Source organism: Dipodomys ordii, unplaced genomic scaffold (genome assembly GCF_000151885.1).
Source record: "Dipodomys ordii isolate 6190 unplaced genomic scaffold, Dord_2.0 Scaffold41, whole genome shotgun sequence".
Taxonomy (NCBI): Eukaryota; Metazoa; Chordata; class Mammalia; order Rodentia; family Heteromyidae; genus Dipodomys; species Dipodomys ordii.
Window position 1 is genome coordinate 10247044 of NW_012267257.1, and position 24255 is coordinate 10271298.

Consider the following 24255-nt stretch of genomic DNA (forward strand, 5'->3'; position numbering starts at 1 on the left):
GAGTGCTCCCTGTTGCCAGTGAATTTTGTTTTGCCATGATTGTTTTTCTTCTGCAGTTGTCTTGAATAGACCTATGTAGGTTCTTGAAGGTCAAGATCCGACTTTTGTTTCCTTTTATAGAGACATCAGGGCGACAGGTGATTTACTCAGTCACCGTTGAGCGCCTCTGCTTTGCCAGGCACTGGGTAGCAACAGTGACCTGGGTTGATGTGACACTGGGGAAGAACCCTCAGACCAGAGCCTGGAGCCCACTCAGTGAATGGTAGCTGCCATAGTCAACAAGCAAATGACTTCTATCTCCTCCCCTGCTGTTTTTAAAAGAAATGTTATTCTGCTGTTACTTTTCAGTGACTGCACACTCTGCCTTCTGCTTATTCAGCCATCTGGATGAGCAACAGCTTAGATTATCCACCTTGTTGACATTTACAGATGATTTAGTGGTGACTTATATTAAAACTGTGTGAGAATGCCCTAGGCTAATAGGCTGAAAATTGCTACTCTATCTTCTGTGAGGGACCATCTTTCATGACCTTAAGGAAGACCACAGGCCTTTTTGATATTATCTTTTGTAAAATTAATGAGAATGAGTTCTCCCCAATAAATCAAGAATGCAATGGAACTCAAGAATATCCTGTATGAAAAATTCTAGCACATGATCTTACTGAGAGACAAATTTAAGTAATGTTTCCACTTGATAGTATGTATCATGATATTACATCTGTGATTGATTCTCATCACAAAATTTGTACATGTAATATGTACATGTACATGGTATAATAGTCTCAGGAGACATGGGAGATATGTCCTGGACCCCTAATGACAAATGCTGACCTTGCATGCTGTTTCCTCATACAGCCAAATAAAAGACAACCTCATGAATCATGGAATTGTTACCGTGTAGAACTTTTGGGCTGTTAGTTTAGTAATAAAGGCCATGGCAATGGTGGCGGTAATGGCTATTGTGATCGTTGTCATCATCATCATCATCGTTTTCTTCCTCTTCTCTTTGATAAGCATTTAGTGTAAAATGATGCTGGTAATTTTGAGGATTCAGATTAAAAAAAAAAAAAGGAAAGGATTTTCAGATTCTGATCCCAAAGAATGTTAAGGTATCTAGGCACATTTTGGTCAATGTCTGTGCATTAAAATACAAATCACTCACATACACACACACACACACACACACACACACACACAATGGAAGTATGGAGGGTTTGTTCTCAAGTCTTTGTGCTTACTAGGTGAGTACTTTACCACCTGTGTCAAACCCTCAATCCCCTTTTTTTTGGTTGTGGGGCCTGAACTTTGGGTCTGGGCTCTGTCCCTCAGCTCTTCAGCTCAAGGCTAGCACTCTACCACTTGAGCCACAGCACCACTTCCTGCTTTTATCTTTTTGCTTATGTGGTGCTGAGGAATCGAACCCAGGGCTTCATGCATGCAAGGCAAGCGCTCTACCACTGAGCCACCTTCCCAGCCCCCCAATCCCTTTTTGTTATTTGCTCTGATCTTCCTTTTTATGCATCCATTTTTCTGGGATGACAGACCCTTGCCACAGTGCCCAGATTTTTTATTGGCTGAGATGGGGTTCTCATGAACCTTTCTGGTTTGACTTGAATCAGGTTCTTGCTCGATTTCTGCTCTTGATTATATGACTATGGCTGTGATTATGATCATGATCCACTTTACCTGGATAACAATTTATATTTTATGATGGTAAAGTTTTACTGTTAACACATTTTGAGGCAGGCTGTTAACTCGTGTCCTTGACCTTCACTTTATTTTGTTTGGCTCGCATAGTGCACCCCCCCTTCCAAATTGAGTTACTAGCATATAAAAAATAAGGAGATTTCACATTTAAAATAGAAAATAATAAAAACACTTAAAAAATACAATCTGGGCTGGGAAGGTGGCTCAGTGGTAGAGTGTTTACCTTGCATGCATGAGGCCCTGGGGTTCGATTCCTCAGCACCACATAAGCAGAAAAAGCTAGAAGTGGCGCTGTGGCTCAAGTGGTAGAGTGCTAGCCTTGAGCTGAAGAGCTGAGGGACAGTGTCCAGGCCCAGAGTTAAAGCCCCATGACTGACAAAACAAAACACAATCTTTCGTCGAGAGAGGAGAAAACCTGAAAATGAGCGCTCTACCCCAGTGACTGAAAGTCTCCCTCCCCCTCCCTCTTCTAGACTGTGTGGCCATATTTCCCTTAAAAGAACAACAGCATGGTCTTTCATTTTTTCAAACTGAAGATCCATAGCTATCCTGTACCCTGTGGTATAAAATAGCCCCAAGACCCAGGCCACAGCTGCTGGTCCCTGGGCTGCACACTCCTGGTGGCACTCACTCGCTTCATTGGCTGACTCTTGGAGTATGCTGGGTTAAGAGCTTAGCCAAGTAAAAGTGCACTTAGAGTTGGAAGGAGGACAGTGAGACAGCAGTTACTTTCCATTTTGTTGTTGAACACAGGCTGTCTGATCTTTGTCATGATATGATAAGCAGGTGGTATTTACCCAAGCAACAGCATTAACTTGACAGCACGGGGACAGAAGGCATTCCTGATCACAGGCTGCCCCTGCTAGTTGCTACAGGTTTCAGACAAGGTGTCCTAAAGCAAAACAGCCATAGGCGTTGAATGCCATGTAAAATAGGGAAGAAGGCCCTGGTCAAGGTGGTGTAATTTGAGAGCTGGGACTGGAGATGCTAGGTGGATTGTTTGAGATCCCGTACCTGGAACTCTTAAATGGAGGAATAAGTAAGTACTGGAGCCCAGGACTCCGGACTCCAATCCTGTAGTTTTCTGTTCTTCTTTTTACAATATAGCTCAGTGGTTTACAGCTAAGATCTGTGGGTAGTGCTGGATTTAGATCCCCAGCTCTGCTTCTTCCTAGCTATGTCCTGTCTGTTCCTCAGTTCCTTTAAAAATAATAAAAGGCACTTTTAAACGAGTATTTATTAGTTTTATTACGACCTCTCTATACATGTAAAAATGATCAAATTCACCCTTCTTTCACTTTCCCATATCCTCTCGTACCCTTCTTAAAACAGTTCAGCAGTTTTCATTATTCTGCTTTCATACATGTTTGTTTCTAAACTATGTCCAACCAGACTCCCTTCATCCTCTCCACTCACCTTCTTCTTTCCACTGGTGACTTCTCCTAACCTGTCTACATTATCATTCTGTTTTTTTAATGTACATGAGTCATACAAAGGGTTTGCACCGTGTTATTTCATGCATGTAGCATATATTGTACTCTATAATCAAATTGACCCCTCGATTACTCTCTTTCCCTGTTTTTCTGCTCCTGTTTTCCTCAGTTCCTTTTTATAAAATGAGAGACTAAAGATTCTGGCCTCATAAGATAATTATGGAAATTAAATTCAATATTGCATTTAAAGAACTTAGAAAGTGCCTGCCCCTTAACTTATGAACAATATATGATATCTGGAAAATATGGATTCTATATTAAGCGGTAGACTTATCTAAAAGTAGCATTTTAACTACATAAAATGATTGCACAATTAGCCTTTTCCCCTCTTAGAATTTATAAAGCCTTTTAAAAACAGTTCATGTATGCAATAGAAAAACTCCACAACTTGAACCACTGTTGTCTTTTCATTTATAGATTTCTCTGTGGCAAAAAGGTCATTCCAAAGCACTCTGCTCACTCTGCTCTGCAGAATGTAACAGAATACCTGGGTGATAGATATTTTAAGTCCTCACAAAAAATCCATTTGGGTTAATTTTTTTAAGTCTTCAAATGTTGAACATACAAGTGATAAAATGTGCCTACATATGAGAATCTTACAAGACAAAGTTCTGCTTTTAGGGTATATAATTAGAAGTGTGGAAGGAACAGAAAAATATTCTCCATGATAACTCATGTGGAAATGAACATGTAATTGGTACAATAACTGAGTCATGATACTACAGATGTGGTATCAACCTGGGATCCACAAGACAGAAGTGTCCTCAAAAAGGAGGAGAGGGGCAGAAGAAGATTGTGGAACAGAAATCTGATTTTGAAGTTGGATGTTTCTGAGCGATGGGAGGGACCTGAAGCCTAAAAGAATGCTATTAAAGCCCTGTAGCTCACTGTGGACAGTGGTTTGCAGGGTGCCCTTGTGGAGATGAGATGAATTAAGTGATTATTTTAAATTACCTATGCCAGAAGTGATGGGAACTGGATCCAGATAGTGGAAATCACAATAGGATAGGACAGAGGGAATCATGGAAGGTTTTGGAGGTAAAACTGGTGAGCAAGTAGGAAGGGTAAGGAAGGAGGAAGAGTCAAAGGGGAGTGGTTGGGGTGACTGCCTTCTGTGATTCAGATTTGGGCAGCCCAGAGAAATAGGTGCTGCCTCCAGCTGGGCTGGGGCCCAACAGAAACAGGTCTGGAGGGGAAATGAGTTTACATACATATATGCATACATTCATACATGTAGACATACACACACACATACACACAATTCTTGAGGAATTCGTTACATGTCCAAGTGGATATGTAGGATGAAAACATTTTGTCACTCTGAGGAGACCCATTGTGGGGTGGATTCAGGTAAATGTGATAGCCCCTGTGTGGCAAAGTCAAGCTGGGCAGAGGCCAGTTTGGGGAAGATTGGGAAGTTAGTGTGTGAGTGGTGGTTGAAACCAAAAGAGGTGACAGTACTGCTCAGTGAGGGAATGGAGGGTGGAAAGAGCAATGGCTGGAGGACTTCCCCTAGCACAGCTGGGAAGCAATGATACCTAAAGGTGTCTGGAGTCTATGAGGACATCAGTGGGTTGTTTACTAAATGTGATTGGCATAAAGGGGCAATAATGAATCCCTGGCTCATGCTGTACACACCATTCAGTTTTATGTCAATTAAAGCTTCAGATAATATGTACCTTAGATGCAACAAGGATAATGATTTGTATAACATTGGGAAGAGAAAGACCTTTGGTCCAAAACTATATAAAAGTCAAAATTGAAAAATAGGATTTAATACAAGTCAAACAAAAGCCTCAAAGCAAAGTAAGGAAGCTACTGGGAAATATATTTGTAAAATAAATCAAGAGTTAGTACAAGTTAATAACAGAGAAGTTTGATGGGTGAGCCATGGTCAAATAACCTACATTTCCTGGTATGTGTATAAATTAAGTGGAGAGATCTTTTCTGATTTTATGCACATTTCTTACAATGGAAAAAGAAAAGAATATGCTTCTGTAATATTTCTTATCAGGTAATAGGAAAAGATTAATTACAGGAACAAGTAAATGATATAGTAAGCAGTTTACAAATAAAGCATTTCAAATTTTCAGGAAATATATGAATACTTTTACTACATGATCAATGATTTACCACTGATTACCCAACCTTGGTATTGGTGAGAGTGTTGAGAAGCATGTACAAGTTGACTATCTCAAATCCCTAAATCAGAAATCCAAATGCTTTAAAATCTAAAATTTGTTGAGTGTCACTAAATTACAAGAGGGAAATTCACCTGATCTCGTCAGGTGAGGCCTGCCTTACCTAAGGTTCACAGTGATGGGTGTGTTAGGTGCCCCAGGATAGGTTTGTGATTGCAGGATGTGATATAATTCTCTCCTGTCTCATGTCCAAAATAGACTGAACAAACCATAGGGACTGTAGTTTCTGGATTTAACTTTACTTTTCTCAGCTCATTTTTGTCATTAGCCTCAGAAGAAATGTCTAAAACCTCATGAATATTAGAGTCAGAATTCTCAAGGCTAAGGGAAAAACAAGTTGTTCTGTTTACACAGACTGTGATCACCCATCAAATCACCTGGTTGACCAGACGTCTGTTCAAGTTGTTTCTGCTAGGCTTGCTTTGTGGTGCCTAATATTGAGGCCTGTTTGCACGTAAAGAAACAAGAATACTTGTTCTTCCCATTTAGCAATCCTAATAAAAACAGAAAGGTTTATTGTCAGTTTTTAATTCTGTTAAATCACATATATAGGAACAATCTCAAGTCTTTTGTTTGGGCAAATGTCTGCTTATCTTGTTGGGCCTTTAGAATGCTTAGAAAAGATGAGCAGATGGCTTACATTTAAAAATTTGAGTATTGTGTAAGCAGTTCCAGATGTTTACCCTGTCTTAAAAAAAATCAGAAGGACCCCAGTTCGTACCTGCCTTTGTATCTGTTTGATACTTGGTCCGTACCTTTAGGTGTTTGCCTTGGTACACTGTTGATCAAGATATCCTACTTTTGAAAGCTCCTAAAATTCTGCAAAAATATCCTCTTCTCAAAAGAATAAGGGATTGGAGAGCATGGGGAGTAAATTCCTATAGGATTTCTGTCCAAAGTGAGTAGAGAAAAGCTTCACCAGCTTCCTTTTCTTTTTGAAAGTATACTGGAAGGTTCTGTTCATGTATTATACTGACCTCAAGTATGGCTTGGTAAATAAAAAATATATACATTATAAGCATAAAATTATGCTGACCGAATGGCTTTGCTTTAAATTTTCTAAGTAACTGTTAAGACAAGTCTTTCTCATGACTGCAGATTTTGGAGACTGCTGATGTCTCTATGCTGAGCACCCACGTTATCCATACCCCGACGCTCACTGCTTCCTTGGAAGTCTTGGTAGGTGACTTATGCCAGTGCTAGGTTTGTCAAGCCAGTTACCTGTTGCACATAATGTTTCCTGTCAATGGGAGCAGAGTGTTACAACTTGACTTTGAAGTCTCGTTAATAGATTCAAATAGACCTTGTATCTGTGCTGCAGTAAGGAAGGCTAAAGCCAAAAGAGAGAATTTATCCTGAGTCCTACTGCTAATTAGTAATGGAGCCAAGATGAGTGTCCCAAGTCTGGCAGCACCTGGCCTTAGCTCCTCAGCTGCTGCTCCCTCCATCCCCTTCTTGCCACTTTTTTCCTGGCATTGCAGGAGAACAGGAGTCTCCATTCTAGAATAACTGAACTTGCTGCCAGGAGTTGTACCATTTTAATAATGTTCAGTGATCCAGTGAGTATAGCTTGAGATTGTTTTGATGTGGGTTTTGAGTTTTGGGGATCCTGTTTATTCTTTTATTCAGTTGGTTATTCCTACAACTGTGAAATTGTGTGACCTCAGCAGTTGGGGTTTTATGCAGTCCATGAATACATTTTCATCAGTAAAATTGGTGACACTGGGATTGACTAGGAAATAGTTCATTCCCCCAGAAAATGACTGAACCCTTTCAAATGCTTATGCCCTGCTCATGTTTTGGTGATGGTTGGTTATAAACTATTGGGCATTTATTTTATGGGGTTATGACAGCCTTTAGCAACCAAGAAGAAAGCGAACCATTTTCTTTGCTTTAAAAAGTATAACATTTTTTTCATGAGTTCCAGTTATTAAGATGCTGAATCTCTTCCTTTATCAAGTCTCTGCATTTTGTCTGCCTTTTCATATTTTCTATTTTGATCCTTTATTTCCCACAGGACGGTTTTAAAATTTCAGTATCAGCCAATGCAGTTAACTTCTAAAAGCTATTTTTATTTCTATTCCTTTTTATTGCATGTTCTCCTTGTTTTTATGGCTCTGCCATGTTTGTCTGAGGACACTATTTAGAGGATTTGAATTTTTGTTTTCCTTTTGAGTTTTCCACATTATCCATTTCCTCAGGGAGTAGTTTTTATTTTCCTTTTGATTTCCTGTTCATTCTGAATTTCTTTTAATATTTTAGGCTTTGCTTTTCTGTTTTGTGATCCTTGATTTTCTGTGCAGCCTAAATTAAGCAAAAATAAATATGACCACAAGTTTTTAGTCAGAAAAGGAAGGAAGGACATGTTGACTGACAGATTTCATTCTAGGAGGGTGGACAGAAATTCATTACGGTGTGGAATCTTTAAACGTCCAATGTCTGTGTTAGCTGTCATTGTTCTCCCCACACAATCCAAGTTCTGCAGGGAGAGGGCCTCTGTCCTGAGCCAGGAGTGGGAGCAACACATCCAGGTTGGTTTCTGTGAATACATCTTTGAGTCCTTCAGCCTCAGCCTCATATTTCATGGCCCCCTTCTTCATGCACTCAGAGAGAACTCAGTGGCACCATCTGCCAACTTATCCATTGTGAGTCAGCTAGACAAAGCCTTTGCTTCCTCTCTTCTCCATATACCAATTAACGTAGCCTCCACCATGTTCTTGGTACTTTTCTGAGAGCTTTCCATGTATTTAATCACTTGATCCTCAAACTTAGAAAAACATAGTTTCTGTCTCCACTTTGAGGTGAAAAAACTGAGGCAAAGAGATATTAAGGGCCACACCGTACGTGGCATAGAATATACCTGGGGTTACATAAGAAGTGGTATATCTATTAAGACTAAAGTACCAATCTGTATCATTTAAACTTGTCAAAGTTTTAAGTTTATGAAATTCTTTTGTCCATTTTAGTAGTATGGTGTAGAGAGTGTATAAACATGTATTTAGTTACAATCTTGAGTCAGAAGTACATCGTTTATCCATTGACCGAGTGCCAAACACCTGAAGCAACATCTGTGTCCAGTTGTTGATGTTTTCTGAAGCCAAGGAAGATTGGGTTGAGATAGAAATGAGCAACATGCTCCAGCATCTGTCAGTGCCATTTTCAGTGTGCTGTACACAATGCGAGGTGTGTCTTCAGAGCAACTTGGACACAGTTTGAAATTCTTCTCCTAACCTAGGACTGACGTCACTGCACAGATGATGAGTATTTACTTATTCTGGAGACAACCATCTCAGATGGTAGACAAGAAAAGAATGAAGACTTCAGATTTCCGATGGCTGTTATCAAAATTTGTCCTTCTATATCTGATGGTTCAAGTAACAGGTAAGTGTTTTACACATAACAGACTGAACAAACCTAAGCTTTATTTCATTTTTGCTGTGCAACAGTGCTATTTGTTGACCTGGGCAGATTTTTACTGGCCAAAATCTTTCTCCTTAATCTTTTTTTCTATATACTTTTTAGTTTCCTTTTTACAAGGCCCTTAAAGACAAATCAGAATATTTCTTTACCTTATAAAAAGAACAAAATGTAAGTTTCAGTAATATTTTTTAAGAAACAATTGGGTTTTGACAAGGATGTAGTCATTGATTTCTACCACCATAGATACAACCCAGACCCAACACACAAAAATTTTTCACTGTATTATTTTCTGTCCCTCCCAGCACCATTCTAGACAACACTGTTCACTTTTCTGTCTCTAATTTCACCTTTTTACAGTGTTATAAAAATGTAATCTAAATATCTTTTTAAAGGATTACTTGTTGCCTTATTTAAATATGTTAAAGTGTTTATATATTACCTAGCTTACTAGGATAAAGAATATTATCCTTTTGCTGCCTCTTGGTTTTATTTTTATATCAGTTTCATAATTAAATAGATCTCTGTCCTGCAAGCTCAGTGATTAAGTAACTTTATTTTTATGATTACTGCTGATTTCTAATATGTGCGCATGTAATAGTTTCTATCTTCTGTTTTATACTGTATTGCTACTGAATTGCTACTGTTAATATCATGCTCACAATATATAAAAATAAGAACAGCAATTAAGTCATGCAAAAAAGAATGAAAGAGAAGAAAAAGTGAAAAGAATGAGAAAGAAATAAAAAAAGGACCAAAAGGTCAGTAGAGGTTTAAAAAAAAAGCACCCAAACACATATTCACCTAAAATAAAAATTATAAGAGGAAGAAAAAAAAGATTAATAGAAAACAATTTTTTAATTAAAATTTTTTTAAAAGATACCAAAAAAAAAAAGAGTTCTTTGAGTTTTTTGGGGGGAGGGCAGGGGGTGGATGGGAAGATCCTGTATCTCCCTTGTGTCCATAACTAGTCTCTTGGTGGAGTCTCTGGAGGGTGTGGAGGGACGGGGGGGAGATGGGAAGGGGAAACAAAGGAGGAGGCAACAACGCTTGATAAGAAATGTACTCATTATCTGGTCCACGTAATTGTAATCCCTCTGTATGGTATTTTCACAATAAAAAAATTAGAAAAAACTTTCCATAAATATTTGTAGATTATGAGATAGATTTACCATACTGTAATTTTTCACCTCATTTCTTTTCTTTTTTTTCTCTCTTTCTCTTCTGAATATCCTCCTTGCTTTTCATTTTCTGTGCAGGATACCTTTTTTCATTGTATAACTACCTCATGGATTGTGTTTGTGTGTTTTCTCCTCCCCTAGGAGCACTGCGTGATTTGAAGTGTACAACCAACAACTTGAAAGTCTGGGACTGTTCTTGGAAAGCAGGCTTTGAATCAGTTATTGATGAAGTTTGCATTGAAGATAGGTAATAACTTAATTAACTTAAAGCTACAGTTTCATCTTTCAGTTTAGAATATAAAAATTCTATTTTAGGAATTGTTAAATTAACATTTTAATTCTTAATCCTCTATTCATTAAAAATTCGTGGTAGTATTTCAGTCAAGATAGAAATGAACCCTTTTCCTAGCCAAAACCTATTCTTTGATTCTATGAATAGTTCATATGGAGCTGCCCTGTGCTGTGCTGATCTGCCCCACACTAGCACGTGCCTGTATCAGGCTGAAGTCTGGCTAATCTTAATAGAAAATGTCAATAACATGGTATACCACACAGACATTTACTCTGAGGGGAAAGGACTGGAGGTGCCAGTTCTGAGCTGGCATTGGTATGCATGGTCATCGAAACTTGATTCTTCTTGTCATGCTACTCTGCCATCCTTAGGCTGTAATCACATGGTTTGAGGTGATACTCAAGGAACAACCATCAGACCTACATTCTAAAATCAAGCAGGAGAAAGATTGATGCTTTTCTTTAAGGTGATTTATAAGAAATCTCACATAATACCTCTATTTAGTTCTCATTGGCTAGAATTCAAGCAGCTAAATCTGACTGCATGTGAAATTGGCAAATACGTTTTCCTATCTGGATGATAACAGTAGGTCCATGTTATCAAGCAGTATGTACAAATGGACATGGGGAGGCAGGCAGCAAGCTCTGATACACCACCTTCCATTCTCAAGGAGTGTTGGGGTGTGCTAGAAGCCCTTCTGCGTATAGTGGAAGTATTTGGGCTATATACTCAGCTGAACAATTTTTGCTATCTTTCCCTAAAGGGAAAAGGATGCTGAATTGTTTAGCAATAGCAGAGGAGTTTCAGCAGGTTTTCCCCAGTCTCAGTTCACTAATGAATAATGGTCCTGATATAAATTGACACAATGTGTATTCCAATACAGACTTACCCATTTAATGTGTAATTTATTTAGCCTCATTCTCAGCATTGGTGCAATTTAGCAGTCAATACAACCTAGGTTATATTGCAGTAACAGTTTTCAAGTCGCAACTTCTTGTCCTGCATGGTGAAAATAAAGGGTTTTACTTGTCCTCTGGTGTCAGCTGGAATCTCTCTCTATTCTAGGCTTCTTTCTAAGGGATCTAAGTGTTTTGATGTTAGTGACAGGAGAAAGGGAAGAGACAAAGCCCAAACTGGCTTTTAGAACTTTCTTCCTGCACTATTTGATGTGACTTCCACTTAGATTTTTCTGGGAGATTTTTCTGGGCACATAAAGCACCGTGCCTTGCTTCCATCGGGCAGAAGAAGACAGATTTACTGTGAATCTAGAAAAGGAGAAGAATCCTGAAGAATTTGGCAAGTATCATGCATGCTGCCTATTGGTCACTCTGAGAGAAGGTTAATTTTGACTTCTCCAGAGTGCACAATAAACAAGTAGTAACAATGCTGTGGTTACTTACTGATGGAAGTTATATGTGTAGTGCAAAGGAGCAAAACCCAAGAAGTTTGGAGGCTCAGAGAGGCTGTCAGAGGAGAGAGGTACAGTGTGGACAAGACATAGTCAGTTTTAGCAACAACAACAAAAAAAGGACATCATGTCCTCACAAATGTTGAGCTCAGTGACTAGTACTAATGGAATAGTGTGATTTGGAGAATTCCTATAGCTGGTGATTGAAAGTCCCTCATCGCGTGAGACGGAGAAGGAAGTGGCCAAGTGAGCCAGGTCCATGGTTTTAAGTGACCGATTAGGAGCAGACATGGCAGGGGCATACCGAGTGAGGGCTGGGTATGAGATGACCAGAAGATCCCTTTGTACTAGTTAAAATTTTCATGAGAAGATGAAAGTGTAATAATAACAATTAAAGAATGTAAACATGATCCATAGTGATACAAAAGGCTTGGAACCAGAGAGGAAACCATCTGCCAGTGAGATACTAGGTGGGAACTGAGAGCAATTTGAAAGCAAAATGCTGAGCAATTTTGTCCACGTAATCCTGGGGCCAAGGCTAAGCAGCGGTAAAGTTGAGACCGTGAGTCAGGGGACCTCAGTGGCCAGCTTTGCATGTTTCGCAGGCATCCGCTGAGCTCCATTTTGGTATGAACTGGGAGCTGAAGGAAAAGAGCGTGTGGGAGGCTCCACAGGGAAGTTGAGGTAGGGCTCACATGGCATACTGGAACACCACGTTCCTTGAAATGACCTTCTGGGCTTCCTTGCTATACTTCTAGGGCAGTTTGGTTTACCACCACAGAGGCTTACCAACACACTGATAAAATTACCATTAATCTTTCTCTTTTTTAGTATTAAAATGAAGTACAGCCCAACATCTTTTTATATAAAAGATAATAAGCTATTTCCAGTGCATTTCGTGTGATCAGATTTTTATATGAAAATGGCACTTTAAAAATGTCTGTTAAGGAGCTGGGAATGTGGCTCAGTGGTAGAGTGCTTGCCTAGCATGAATGAAGCCCTGGGTACAATTCCTCAGTACCATATAAACAGAAAAAGCCAGCAGAGGCATTGTGGCTCAAGTGGTAGAGTGCTAACCTTGAGCAAAAAGAAGCTCAGGGAAAGCATCCAGGCCCTGAGTTTAAGTCCCAACACTGACACACACACACACACACACAATAATATATATATATATGTGTATACATATATATATATATGTTTATATGATAACTAAGATTCCATTTCTTTCATTGCAGGTCTTATTCATGCCATCAAGTAGAGAAAACAAATATCAAAATCCCAGCTCTTCCACCTGGTGATCATGTAATGACAGTAAAGTCTTCACATAGTCCTGCAAATTCACTAAGCAAATTCATACTAAATGAAAAGAACGTTTGTGAGTATCTGAAAAGTAAATTCATTGTTACAGATGTAGTGGTAGAGGTTTCTTTGGGAAACAAGGTCTCCTCTGTAGCCCAGGCTGGCCTTAAACTTAAGTCCTTCTCCCTCAGCTGCCTGAGTGCTCTGTGTTTCAATGTGTTAAATATTCCCACACTTCCTCATTTAAGTTGCTACATTGTGATGACATCAGTTACTTGGAAGAAGAGTCACACCCTTGGGAGTCCCTGGTTCTTTCTAGTCACACTGGCACCTGAGCTTTCCTCTCCCTGCCCATGTCAGCTACTTCTCATCTTCCTCAGCGAAAGCATCTCAGTGCATCTTGCTCTGTCTCTGTTGACTTCTTGGTATTGTTTAGCCTTTGATGCCACATGCATTAGATTATATACAACCCTAAGCATTTTACATAAATCTAGTGTATAATGCTGCTCAGCCAATGTGTAAAGTCTAATTGTAAGAACTTATTTTTAGATTCTAAGGTGGGCTCATTTATGACAGTTTACTCTCTCATTTTTCATAGCATATCCAGCTAGCCTACCTCTGTAGACTCCTGAAGTCTTACACTTGCCATGACTTTATTTAATTAGCCCTGGTACTTCACGGGGAATGACCGGAGTGAGGAAATAAAAAGTGTGACTCTGAGTTTCTTCTCCATGTGCTGTTACTTAAGGTGGAATCATGTAAGAGAGTGTTAGTCTCTCTGCGAGCCTGCATTTCGTAGAATGGATCATGCTTCTCCTTTGCCAGTGATCCAGAATTTTCCATAATTGACCCTCTCTCCTTATGAATGAGGAGATGTGACGTTTTGTCAAGAGTGTGGTGTTCTTTCCTCATCCTCTGTTCAGTGAACTGGTTGGTCCCTATACATGCCCAAATTGTGTGTGCTTTGTCTCCTGCCTTCTGTAACCCTCAGGGGCATCTTTCTCAAATGTTGATAGCTCAGTGCTTTTGACCAGGGCCGTGGTCTCTCCTTAGTCCTTCTCTATGATCTCTGTTATTTGAATCCAATGATGAATCTGTTTCTTCTTAGCTCAGTGATCCTAAATTCACTCTGGTTTCCTTCTGCTTCTACATCATTCATTGCCTCGCTGGATTCTTACTGGTGTGCTTGATTCCTTTAAGATGTAATTATTTCTCAGCATCCCCTAAAGTAAACTTTGGCTGCTTTATTTCTCTGTGTTTACATTCTTGTCTTCTGCTCCACTCAGCAAGACACTCCAAGTCTGTGTCCACGGTTCTGACCCATTACAGTTCTGACTCAGTACTGCTCTCTCCGACTGGCTGCAGAGCACTCCACTCTCCTTGCCTCCTCGTCCCCAGTGCCTGGTTGCCCACAGTCCACCTCTGCACCCTCTGCACAGTGGCCCCAATGCCTGTTGCCTTCCTTGCCACTTTCTGGGGTGGAACCTTGGGAGAAATCTTGGTAATTTCTCATTCTCAGTAGAGTGAAGCCCTCCTTTCTCTCTCTCTCTTTTATGTCCAACTGATTTTCATCCATTCTATTTCCTTTTTGGTGTTATTAAGCATAGCCTCTCACTCTAACCAGGACTTCTCCATTGGTCTCTGAGCTGATCATCTTATACTTGGTCTCTTTATCCCAGAGTCTCTTGCAGACTGTTACAAAGCACTGCTGAGCTAACCTTTAGGAAGTCCTTCCTATTTCCTGCACTTCTTCACAATAACCCACTCAACACCTTCGTCCTTAGGACAGTGTTGCTGTTGCATGATAATGTCCATAACAAATACAGGTCAGAGTACCTCCCGTGGGGTGGCATGAAGGACTCTGATACTGGAGGTGAGTGAGAGGACCGTGAGGAAGCATGTAGAAATCTTTCCAAAGCAAGCATTCCTTATCTCTCATTTTCTTAGGCCTGACTGACTGCCATATAAAGGAAATATTTTATGTGTACTTGTTTGTAGGTCCTAGACCAGAGACCAGTAACGTATTGTAGGAGCCCCATTTCTGTTTTAGAAAACATCATTGCTTGTTTGTCCAGTTAATCATTAGGAATTGTCCATAGAAATTAATTTATATATTTGTTTCTTTTTTCCATACTAGTTTTGAGAAGTTGCTTTTAGTTTCTGATTATTTTTTATGTGGACCAAAAGTTAAAAACAGTGTTAATAAAAGTAGTATGAAAAATTATTACTTACTAAAACAAACTTTTTTGTTTCCTTGTTCTTTTTAAGCCTTCATTCCAGATACTCCAGAGATCTTGAGTTTTTCTGCTGATTTTCCAACTTCTACATTATCCCTAGAGTGGAATGATAAGGGCTCTGCTTTTCCATATCATGTGAATGTCACCTGGGAAATTAAAATTCTACGTACAGAACGTAGGGAGCTCATAAAATTAGTAAGTTTGAACAAAAATAAGACGTGTTCCTTTTATAACATGTAGAAATAAAAGTTTAAGAAATACTTTTTTTAATGGAACTGGATTTTGAACTCAGCTTCTTACTTGCTAGTCTTGTGTTCTATCACTTGAGCCATGACTTTCATCCTGCTTTTTGCTGGTTAAACTTAGAGATGGAGTCCAGCAAGCCTTACTGTGTAAGCTGGCCTCCAATTACAATCTGTCCTCCTAAGTAGCGAGGGTAACAGGCATGAGCAACTGATAGTAGGCTTAAAAATGCTTTCAGGATGATATTAATGGAGTTTTGAGTTAAAAACCATGAATTAAAACCATGTGCAATGGTTCCAAAATCATTTGTATAACAACTAAAGGAAATTAAGGGCATAATACTCCCTGATTGTACCCCTTGAACACAGTAAATGTCATCTTGGTTCACTCTAGTCTAGTCTTTTTGGTATAAATCTCTTTACAAATTAAAGTATACTTTTTATTATTTAATATTGTACATAAAATCGTTTAATTATATTTAACTATAATTTTTGAGAAATCTATAAGCTCAAATTCACTAGAATCTAAAATATTGTTATATTTAATACATGCTTTTTATAGTTCATATTTTAAAGTCCTGTTTATGAATGCTTTTCTTATGATCTATGTATTGTTTGATTTTGACCTAAGGGGGAATGAGGAAAAGTTTGTAGGTGGTAAATAGATACTGAAATAGGAGGAATACTCTGAAATATAAGTGAAATTAAACATAAATGAAAGCAATTCTAAAATTATATACCTCCTTACCATGAGAGACATAGCAAATCAGTAGTGAAAAGGTAGTCATTTCCTACTTGAGGAGAAAACTTTATATGAGAAAAATGGCAAGGTCCAAGGGAAATGTAAAAAGAAACAATTTAAATAGTGAAATAGGAGAGGGGAAATGCCCCAGGGTCATAGTAAAATGTGACCTTTCACTTGCAATGATATGTTCTTATTGGGGTTTGAGAGCGAAGGGAGTCCCTGGAGTTGGGCCTCGTGCTCACTCCAAACACTGCCATTGCTTTTCTCTGGGAACACACTGTCTCAACTCCTTCAGCTGATGGGTTCATTATTTATCTGGCTTATTTTTTTCCAGTTTTGAACAATATTAACTTCGACATGGAAGATAAGATTTTAGTCCTCTTTCATTTCCCACCTCATTCCTGGCTGACAGTCTCAGTCTTAATTTCCCTAATTTGTCTTTCCTGTTTTCTTTTAATACAGTTTGTAGAAATTTTGGTAAAACAATATTAATTATATTACAGTTAGGTAAATACTATTCACAACTTTCCCTTTTCCTTTTAGAATTTTTCCTTTTCCTCTCAAACTGTTTGTATTATCTTTTTAAAGGTTTTATTTTCTCAAGTTAACTCAATCATAAATTCTGTTCATGTTGTGTAAGTCTCCTTAAAAATGTCAAATGTACTGTTGTCAGTTAACTTGCGTGCATACATCTCTCTGAGGACCTCTGTCTAGTTTCCTGAGCTTTCTCAGATAAGGGCTTCCAGACACTAATCATTTGTATCTATATATTATAGTAAGGCTGCTGGTGGCCACAGGTGTCACAGGGGCTCCAGCAACTTTAGCCCCTACAGACAACACTAATAAGATTTGAGATGAGTACATAGACATATACATGTACACAGGCATAAGACAGACTGCAGTGTTTATCAGCTTGGTTGTTGGTATAATGTAGGAGTTGACACTCATCCATAATAATATTCCTCACATCTTTTTCTCGTTGTCACTACTCTTTGTCCTAAATCTCCTATTTTCTTCTTTTGTGGGGCAATCATTTGCTACTACAACAATGTGCTAATCATAATAGCTAGCTTACAGAGGAAATTTAAGATTTTTTAATGTTTCTCAAAAATATAAAATGCCCGTTGATTACCGTTATTGAAAAGATACAGAACAATTGCAGCTTTCATGTATCACCATTGTAAGTGTGAGATTCTACCAGATGAAAACATTGAGATACAGCCTTTCTGAAAATGTCCTTACTTAGTTTTCATATCAAGTGAACTAGATTTTAATCAGGATGTCCAAGATACTTATCCCATTGTTTTTTCTTGTAGGATATATCTTTATTCTACTAGACATACATTGGGCCCTTTTTAGTATAAGCCGTCACTTTGGAAGTTTTCTTGTTTTATTTCTTCGATTTTTATCTTCTCTGTCATGTTATTTTTTTCTTAGAGTTTTTATTCTTCAGTAATTGGACCTTTCAGACTGATCTAAATTTTTAATCTTTCTCTGTTGTCTGAGAAACTTTTTGTAAACTTTATCTTATAATACTACTATTGTAGCAGTAGCAGTACTGTACACACTATATCTAGAAACACACACATATGTGTGTGTATGTGTAAAGTGTGTGTGTGTGTGTGTGTGTGTGTGTGTATTAGGGTAGAACTCAGGACTTTTAGATCTTGCTTGTCTCTTTTCCCTCACAGTGGGCACTTTCCTACCTGAGCTGCTCTTCCAGTTCTGACGTTTTTGCTGATTAATTGGAGATAAGACTCTTGAGGATTTGTCTGCTCCAGCTTGTTCTAAGTCAAAGTCCTGAGTAGTTAGGATCAACTGATGCCTGGCTACTAATATATTTTTACACTTGCAAACAATACTTTAAAGCAATTTTTAAAAATATTTTTAAATGATTCTAAAAATTTTTAATTTAAAATTTTTAACTTTAAGAAAATTTTAAACAATACTTTAAAAAAGATTTTTTTCTTCCATTTTTCTTATTTCTGAGGGTATGAGAAGTTTAACTTTTTTTGTCTTTTACTCTGTTTCTTCATCATCATCTTTTCTGTTTATTTTGGGTTTTGGCTTTCATACTAGGATATTTCCTATATTTTCTGGTTATCCTGGTCAGTCAGTGCTCATATTTAAGAAAGATGCTGTTTTAATGGGTTGCAGTTTCTCCCTGTGCTTTTTGTTCTTTTTTTGGGTCCGGTCGTGGGGCCTGAACTCTGGGCCTGGGTGCTGTCCCACAGCTCTTCAGCTCAAGGCTAGCATGCTACCACTTGAGCCATCGCACCACTTCCGGCTTTTTTTTCTGCTGATGTGGTGCTGAGGAATGGAACCCAGGGCCTCATGCATACAAAGCAAGAGCTCTACCACTGAGCCACCTTCCCAGCCCCATGCTTTTTGTTCTTATACAACTCTGGTTTTAAAGGCAATCTGTATTGTTTTGAAGTATTATAAAAACAAAAATAAAAGGAAGAAATATATTTGTTTAATCTGTTTCCTTTTAGCTGGAACTCAACAGCTTTCATAGATGTTGAAATTTCTCACAGTTGAGATTTATATTCTATAGTGCCATAAATACATTTAAATTCAGCTTAAATATTAAATGAAATATAGAATGCTTATATTAAAATTCACACATAGGTGGTAGTGAAGTTAAATGTAATCTAAAACAAGTTTATTTTGTCAAATTGCTACCCTTGTCCTTGTCTTTACCTCTTAGAAATACAAACCAAATATGAAATGAAGATCATTTAAGCGGTGGTATATTTTCTCTAAGGTATTAAGTGTTTTGATGATTGTCATCATCTTGTACAGTAATATACTAAGGGCTAATGCTGAGAAATGAACATAATTCACAATGATAATTTTTACTCTGCCCTTTTCCTTTATAAAGAACTAAAGTAGTCTTATAAAAAAATTGAACAGTTTACTTGGTTAGTGATTACATTCAGTCTCTTGTGGATTTTTTATCTTAAAGGAAAGAAGAACAAAATCACTACTTGAAAATAGAACTTTGTGTTTATTTTTAGGAGACATATAACACAAATCTGAATGGTAAAGACAGAGTTCATCAGTGGAGTTGGGCTTCAGACCTGCCTTTGGAGTGTGCCACGCATTATGTGTCAATTAGGTGCTACATCGACTACCTTCATTTCTCTGGACATAAAGAGTGGAGTGACTGGAGCCAAATGAAGAAGATCCCTTGTAAGCTTCTATTTAAAGACTTCTTGTTTTGAATGACTTGGATTGCTGAGTGAAATGTAGCTTATACTTTCAGTTCTCTGAATCCCAGTGGCCACATGAGGGTCTCCTGGGAAGCTTCTAAGCTTGCCAACCCATGAGTTTAGATGAAAGAAGTTTGATAGGCTCTAGAAATCTGTAGTTACAAAGAACTTCCTGAGTGATTAGATAAGCTTCTAGGTTTGACAATCACCAGAAAAGTCATTGAAAAATAAATAACATTGTATATGAGCAGAAATGTATGTGTGTTTGTGTATTTCCCAGTTTCTTACATACAGATATCTGGAGGCTGTTTAGTTATTGCAAAGAAAATGGATTTCTGCAAGCACTCCAGAAATCATCTGCATTAAATAAAACTTATATACAGGTAGAATGTTGGTAGGTTGAGGAGGCTTGGGAACATTGCTTACAATAAAATGCTATCCTGGAAATGGCTAATAATCACTACAGGTGATAGTATACCAAAATGTGTCATAGCAAGGATGGGCTAGAAGCAGGTAGATAAATAAGAAGAATTTGTGGCAGTTGAACAAAAGACAATGCGAGTGCAATCTGGTAATTTGGGTTTGGAAATGAAAAAAGGAAAAGGGGTGTGAAAAGCCTGAAGAGGTAGAATGACAATTTGTAATTGTGAGAAACAGCCAACAATACCTGATAGTTTAGGTGGCCTGATGACTCACTCGGGTGCTGCTCACTGAGATGGGACATGAATGACAAGGTGGATAGGGAAGAAAATTTCATTTTTGCATGAGCTTGAGCAGTAAGGTAGTAGGCCCCACAGGAATTTGGAAATGACAGTTAGGCATCCAGGTAAATAGGTCCATCTGTTGATGCCTTTTTGGGAATCATTAATATATATATATGTGATGTCAAATGCTTAAATTCTGATGGTTAAAATAACTGAGGAAAAGGAAATGGGGACTAAGGTACATCTCCTAGACCCTCCTGTATCTAAGAGTATGACTGACTGGAGCAAGCCACTGACCCAAGCATTAAGAATAGAACAGGAAATACAGTGTTAGAGAACCCAGGGGAGGAGGGCGTTTTAGCAGGAGGACTTCGGTCAACCTATTGGATGTTGTAGATGTTAGAAGTGACCATTGGAGCATGAAGTCATTGAGCCTTTTTTGTGGAATGATAAGATTAATACAGACAGCAGCTGGGAGTGAGGGGTGAAAAAGGAATACAGAGGTAATTTTATCATCATTTTTTTTGGGGGGGTCCGGTTGTGGGTCCTGAACTCCGGCCACTGTCCCTCAGCTCTTCAGCTCAAGGCTAGCACTCTACCACTTGAGCCACAGTGCCACTTCCAGCTTTTTTCTTTTTGCTTATGTGGTGCTGGAGAATCGAACTCAGGGCCTCAGGCATGCAAGGCAAGCGCTCTACCACTGAACCACCTTCCCAGCCCCACAGAGGTAATTTTAAAAAATGACTATTGGCTGTGAGGTTGGGAAGTTATGGCTTCAACTTGCAGATTTGAGATGAAAGACACATTGTTTTTGAGTGTGTAGAGTACTTGAGCAGACATTTAGGCTGATGGAAAATTAAAAATGGGCCCTAAATGCAAAGAATAATTTCGAAGGGATTTTAAAATGGGGAATTATTTAATCAGAGATTTATTTGCTGTTCATTTTTACATGTGTGTACAAACCCACTGATTTGTACCTTAAGAGTTCTTTTTGGTTCTTTGAGACAAAGTATCAGTATGTAGCTCAGAATAGCCTCAAACTTGAAATCCTCCTCTGTAATGCTGTAATTACAGGTATGCACTACCATTCCCAGATAAACCTTTAGATTTCTTAAACATTAATGTGTGACCTTAGACTTTGGCTGTGACCCACTTCCATAAAACTTATATAAAACTGCACATCATTTTTACTTTATTTTGTGTCTTATGTAAATATGTGACTTATAAAACATACTTTATATTTGGGCCAATATTATTTCCCAGTCACATAACAGTATGTTTTATATAAATGGGGCTATTTTTTAAATTATCTTTAGGAAAAATGTCTTACTATTAGAGACTATTTAACATAAAATGGTTTCTAAATATTTATGCTTTCTTTTTTTCCCCCCTAGGGTCTCCTAATTCTCAGACCAAGGTTTTTCCTCAAGACAAAGTGGTACTTGTAGGTTCAGATATAATCTTTTGTTGTATAAGTCAAAGCAAAGTGCTGGTAGCACAGATTGGCAGTACCCTTTGCCCCCTTATCCATCTTGATGAGAAAAATGTTGCAATCAAGATCCGTAATATTTCTGTTTCTGAAAATAGTGGAACAAATGTGATCTTCACAACAGATGATAACGTTTATGGAACAGTTATTTTTGCAGGATGTAAGTATATAATCTTCAAGAGAGAGCCTCTATAAACCTATTTAGCCCTTGACAGCCTAAATTCTTTTTCTGCAGGAAGCTTCTGTTTCTGTTTCTTTGTTTATTGATGTAAATGATAATACAAAGGCCTTGGAATTCTTGAGTGTTTCAATACTTTTCTCTGTAATGCATTTTTGGATTTCAAGTGAAAGGTAGATTATAAATTTTACAAAATTATATTCTTTTGTAATGGAATTTTCAGAGGTGATTTGCACTGTTCCTCACAGTTGTCGTTGGGGTTGAAGATGAGTGAGTCAGCAATAGTGAGATTACTTATAAAGGGATATCCAGAAGTAGCCCTACAGTGAAGACAGAAATATATGTTGCTTTCATTTCTGTGATTGCAGATCATGTTCTCATCTATCATACTACTAGAATAAGCCTTTTAACTTCATAATTGTACCTTCATTTGTAACATTTGAAGGATAGAGTTCAATGTTTGTCAACTCAGGGCAACAGTTGAATTTCTCTAGAAACTTCCCAACTTGAGAATTAGGGCTCAAGACTGTTGCTTGCTTTCCATTATGAACATCTTGTTAACTCATCATTGAAAAGAATTTTGGAATAGGTGTATGCATGCAAACACATACACACACACACACACACACACACATAAAAGAAGACTGGTTAAACTTGACTACAGAAACATTTTCTATAATTTGACATAAGCTGTCACCCTGCTATCTACATTAAACCAAAATTTATTTGAAAGAACTAAAATGAAAGAACACAGAATTCCCACAGGCCAATAAGCACGTTTTCCTTGAAACTTAGAAGGTTATTATTAGAATACTCTTTTGAGTTCAGTGTTTTTAAAAGCCAGCGCTTTATAACCCTTTTATATGTAGAACTTGAACATGTATTAAAATTGAAGAGTTAGTGTTTAAAAAATTCTATAATTTGAAACAATGATCTTTTTTCATTTTCTAGTTCTTTTTTTTTAATTTTTTATTGTGAAAATAGCATACACAGGGGGTTACAATTACATGAGCAAGGTAATGAGTACATTTTTATCAAGTATTGTTGCCTCCTCCTTTGTTTCCCCTTCCCACCCTGCCCTCCCATCTGCCCCCCCCACACACACATTTTCTAGTTCTGTCCAAACAAGGCCAGACTTGTTTGTTTTTTCTTTTTCTAGTTCTACCCAAACTTGTAACATGACTGATACTTTTAATATGTTTGGTACTTTTTTAAAAACACACCATGTAGATAATAAATAATACTTTTACCTGTAGATTTTTCTGACTTACTGACACAGTTATCTCTGAGAGACTTGATCAACTAAAATAAGACTTTAAGAAGAAAATGATAGTTGGTTTCTCAAGTTGCTCTTGGGAATTTTTTTTTTCTGTCCTTGGGCTTGAACTCTGGGTCTGGCCCACTGTCCCTGAATCTCTTGGGCTACAGTGCCACTTCTGGCCTTTTCTGATTTGTTTATTGGAGATAAACATCTCATGGCCTTTTCTTCCCAGGCTGGCTTTTGAACTGTGAACCTCAGTTATCAGCCTCCTGAGTAGCTAAAATTACAGGCCTGAGCCAGCAACGCCCAGCTCCCTTGGGAATTTCTAAGTGAGCCCACAGTTACTTTGCAGTATATATTAGTCCATCATTTCTAGTATTATAAAAACTGGCAAAAATGCTGTGCAAAAAATGGTAATTCTTATATTTTTCAAAGATAAAATTATAAGTGTTAAATTATTTTTAATGATGTTTTTACTGTATTTGATTCCGGTACCCTGCATCTTGTATATACATTCTTCTAATTTGGGGGGGGGGATGGAAATAACAAAATGCTGAAATAAAAATACAGGCTAACCTATTGTAAAAATGAGATGTAGAAGACACTGTGTTGAAAATGAACTTTACAACTTGGTGGGGAGGGAAGGGAAGAGTTGGGGAAGTGGGGTGGGAAGAGATTGTAGAGGAAAAACAAAGGAGGAGGTAACAATGCTCGATAGGAAATGTACTCATTACCTTATTCATGTAACTGTAACCTCTTGTACAGTTTCTTTACAATAAAAAATATACTAAAAATAAATTATTTTTAATGAGCTGAATAAAACTATTAACATTTTATATAATTGCATTTTCATTTATATGAGTTTTTACATGTAATTATTTTTTTTATATTAGACCCACCTGATATTCCACAAAAATTGAATTGTGAGACACATGATTTAAAAGAGATTGTTTGTACTTGGAATCCAGGAAGACCAACAGGATTAGTCGGCCCACGAAATACAAATTATACTTTATTTGAAAGGTAATGGTTACCATAAGAAGATGTCAAGGGGCTGGGAAGGTGGCTCAGTGGTAGAGCGCTTGCCTTGTATGCCTGAGGCCCTGGGTTTGATTCCTCAGCACCACATAAGCAAAAAGAAAAAAGCCGGAAGTGGCGCTGTGGCTCAAGTGGTAGAGCACTAGCC

At 38.0% G+C, this 24255-nt stretch overlaps 1 protein-coding gene across 2 annotated transcripts in view; it reads left to right on the forward strand.

Annotated features, from left to right (window-relative positions):
- Positions 1 to 8641: 8641 nt before the first annotated feature.
- The window catches only part of Lifr (leukemia inhibitory factor receptor alpha), a 37855-nt gene continuing 22241 nt past the window's right edge, over positions 8642 to 24255 (forward strand). For both annotated transcript variants that reach the window (XM_013018627.1, XM_013018628.1), the window contains exons 1-7: positions 8642 to 8782; positions 10141 to 10246; positions 12935 to 13074; positions 15267 to 15430; positions 19243 to 19417; positions 21536 to 21790; positions 23963 to 24092. In XM_013018627.1, the coding sequence (XP_012874081.1) occupies positions 8656 to 8782; positions 10141 to 10246; positions 12935 to 13074; positions 15267 to 15430; positions 19243 to 19417; positions 21536 to 21790; positions 23963 to 24092 (1097 nt within the window). In that variant the 5' untranslated portion in view covers positions 8642 to 8655. The remainder of the gene's footprint in view (positions 8783 to 10140; positions 10247 to 12934; positions 13075 to 15266; positions 15431 to 19242; positions 19418 to 21535; positions 21791 to 23962; positions 24093 to 24255) is intronic.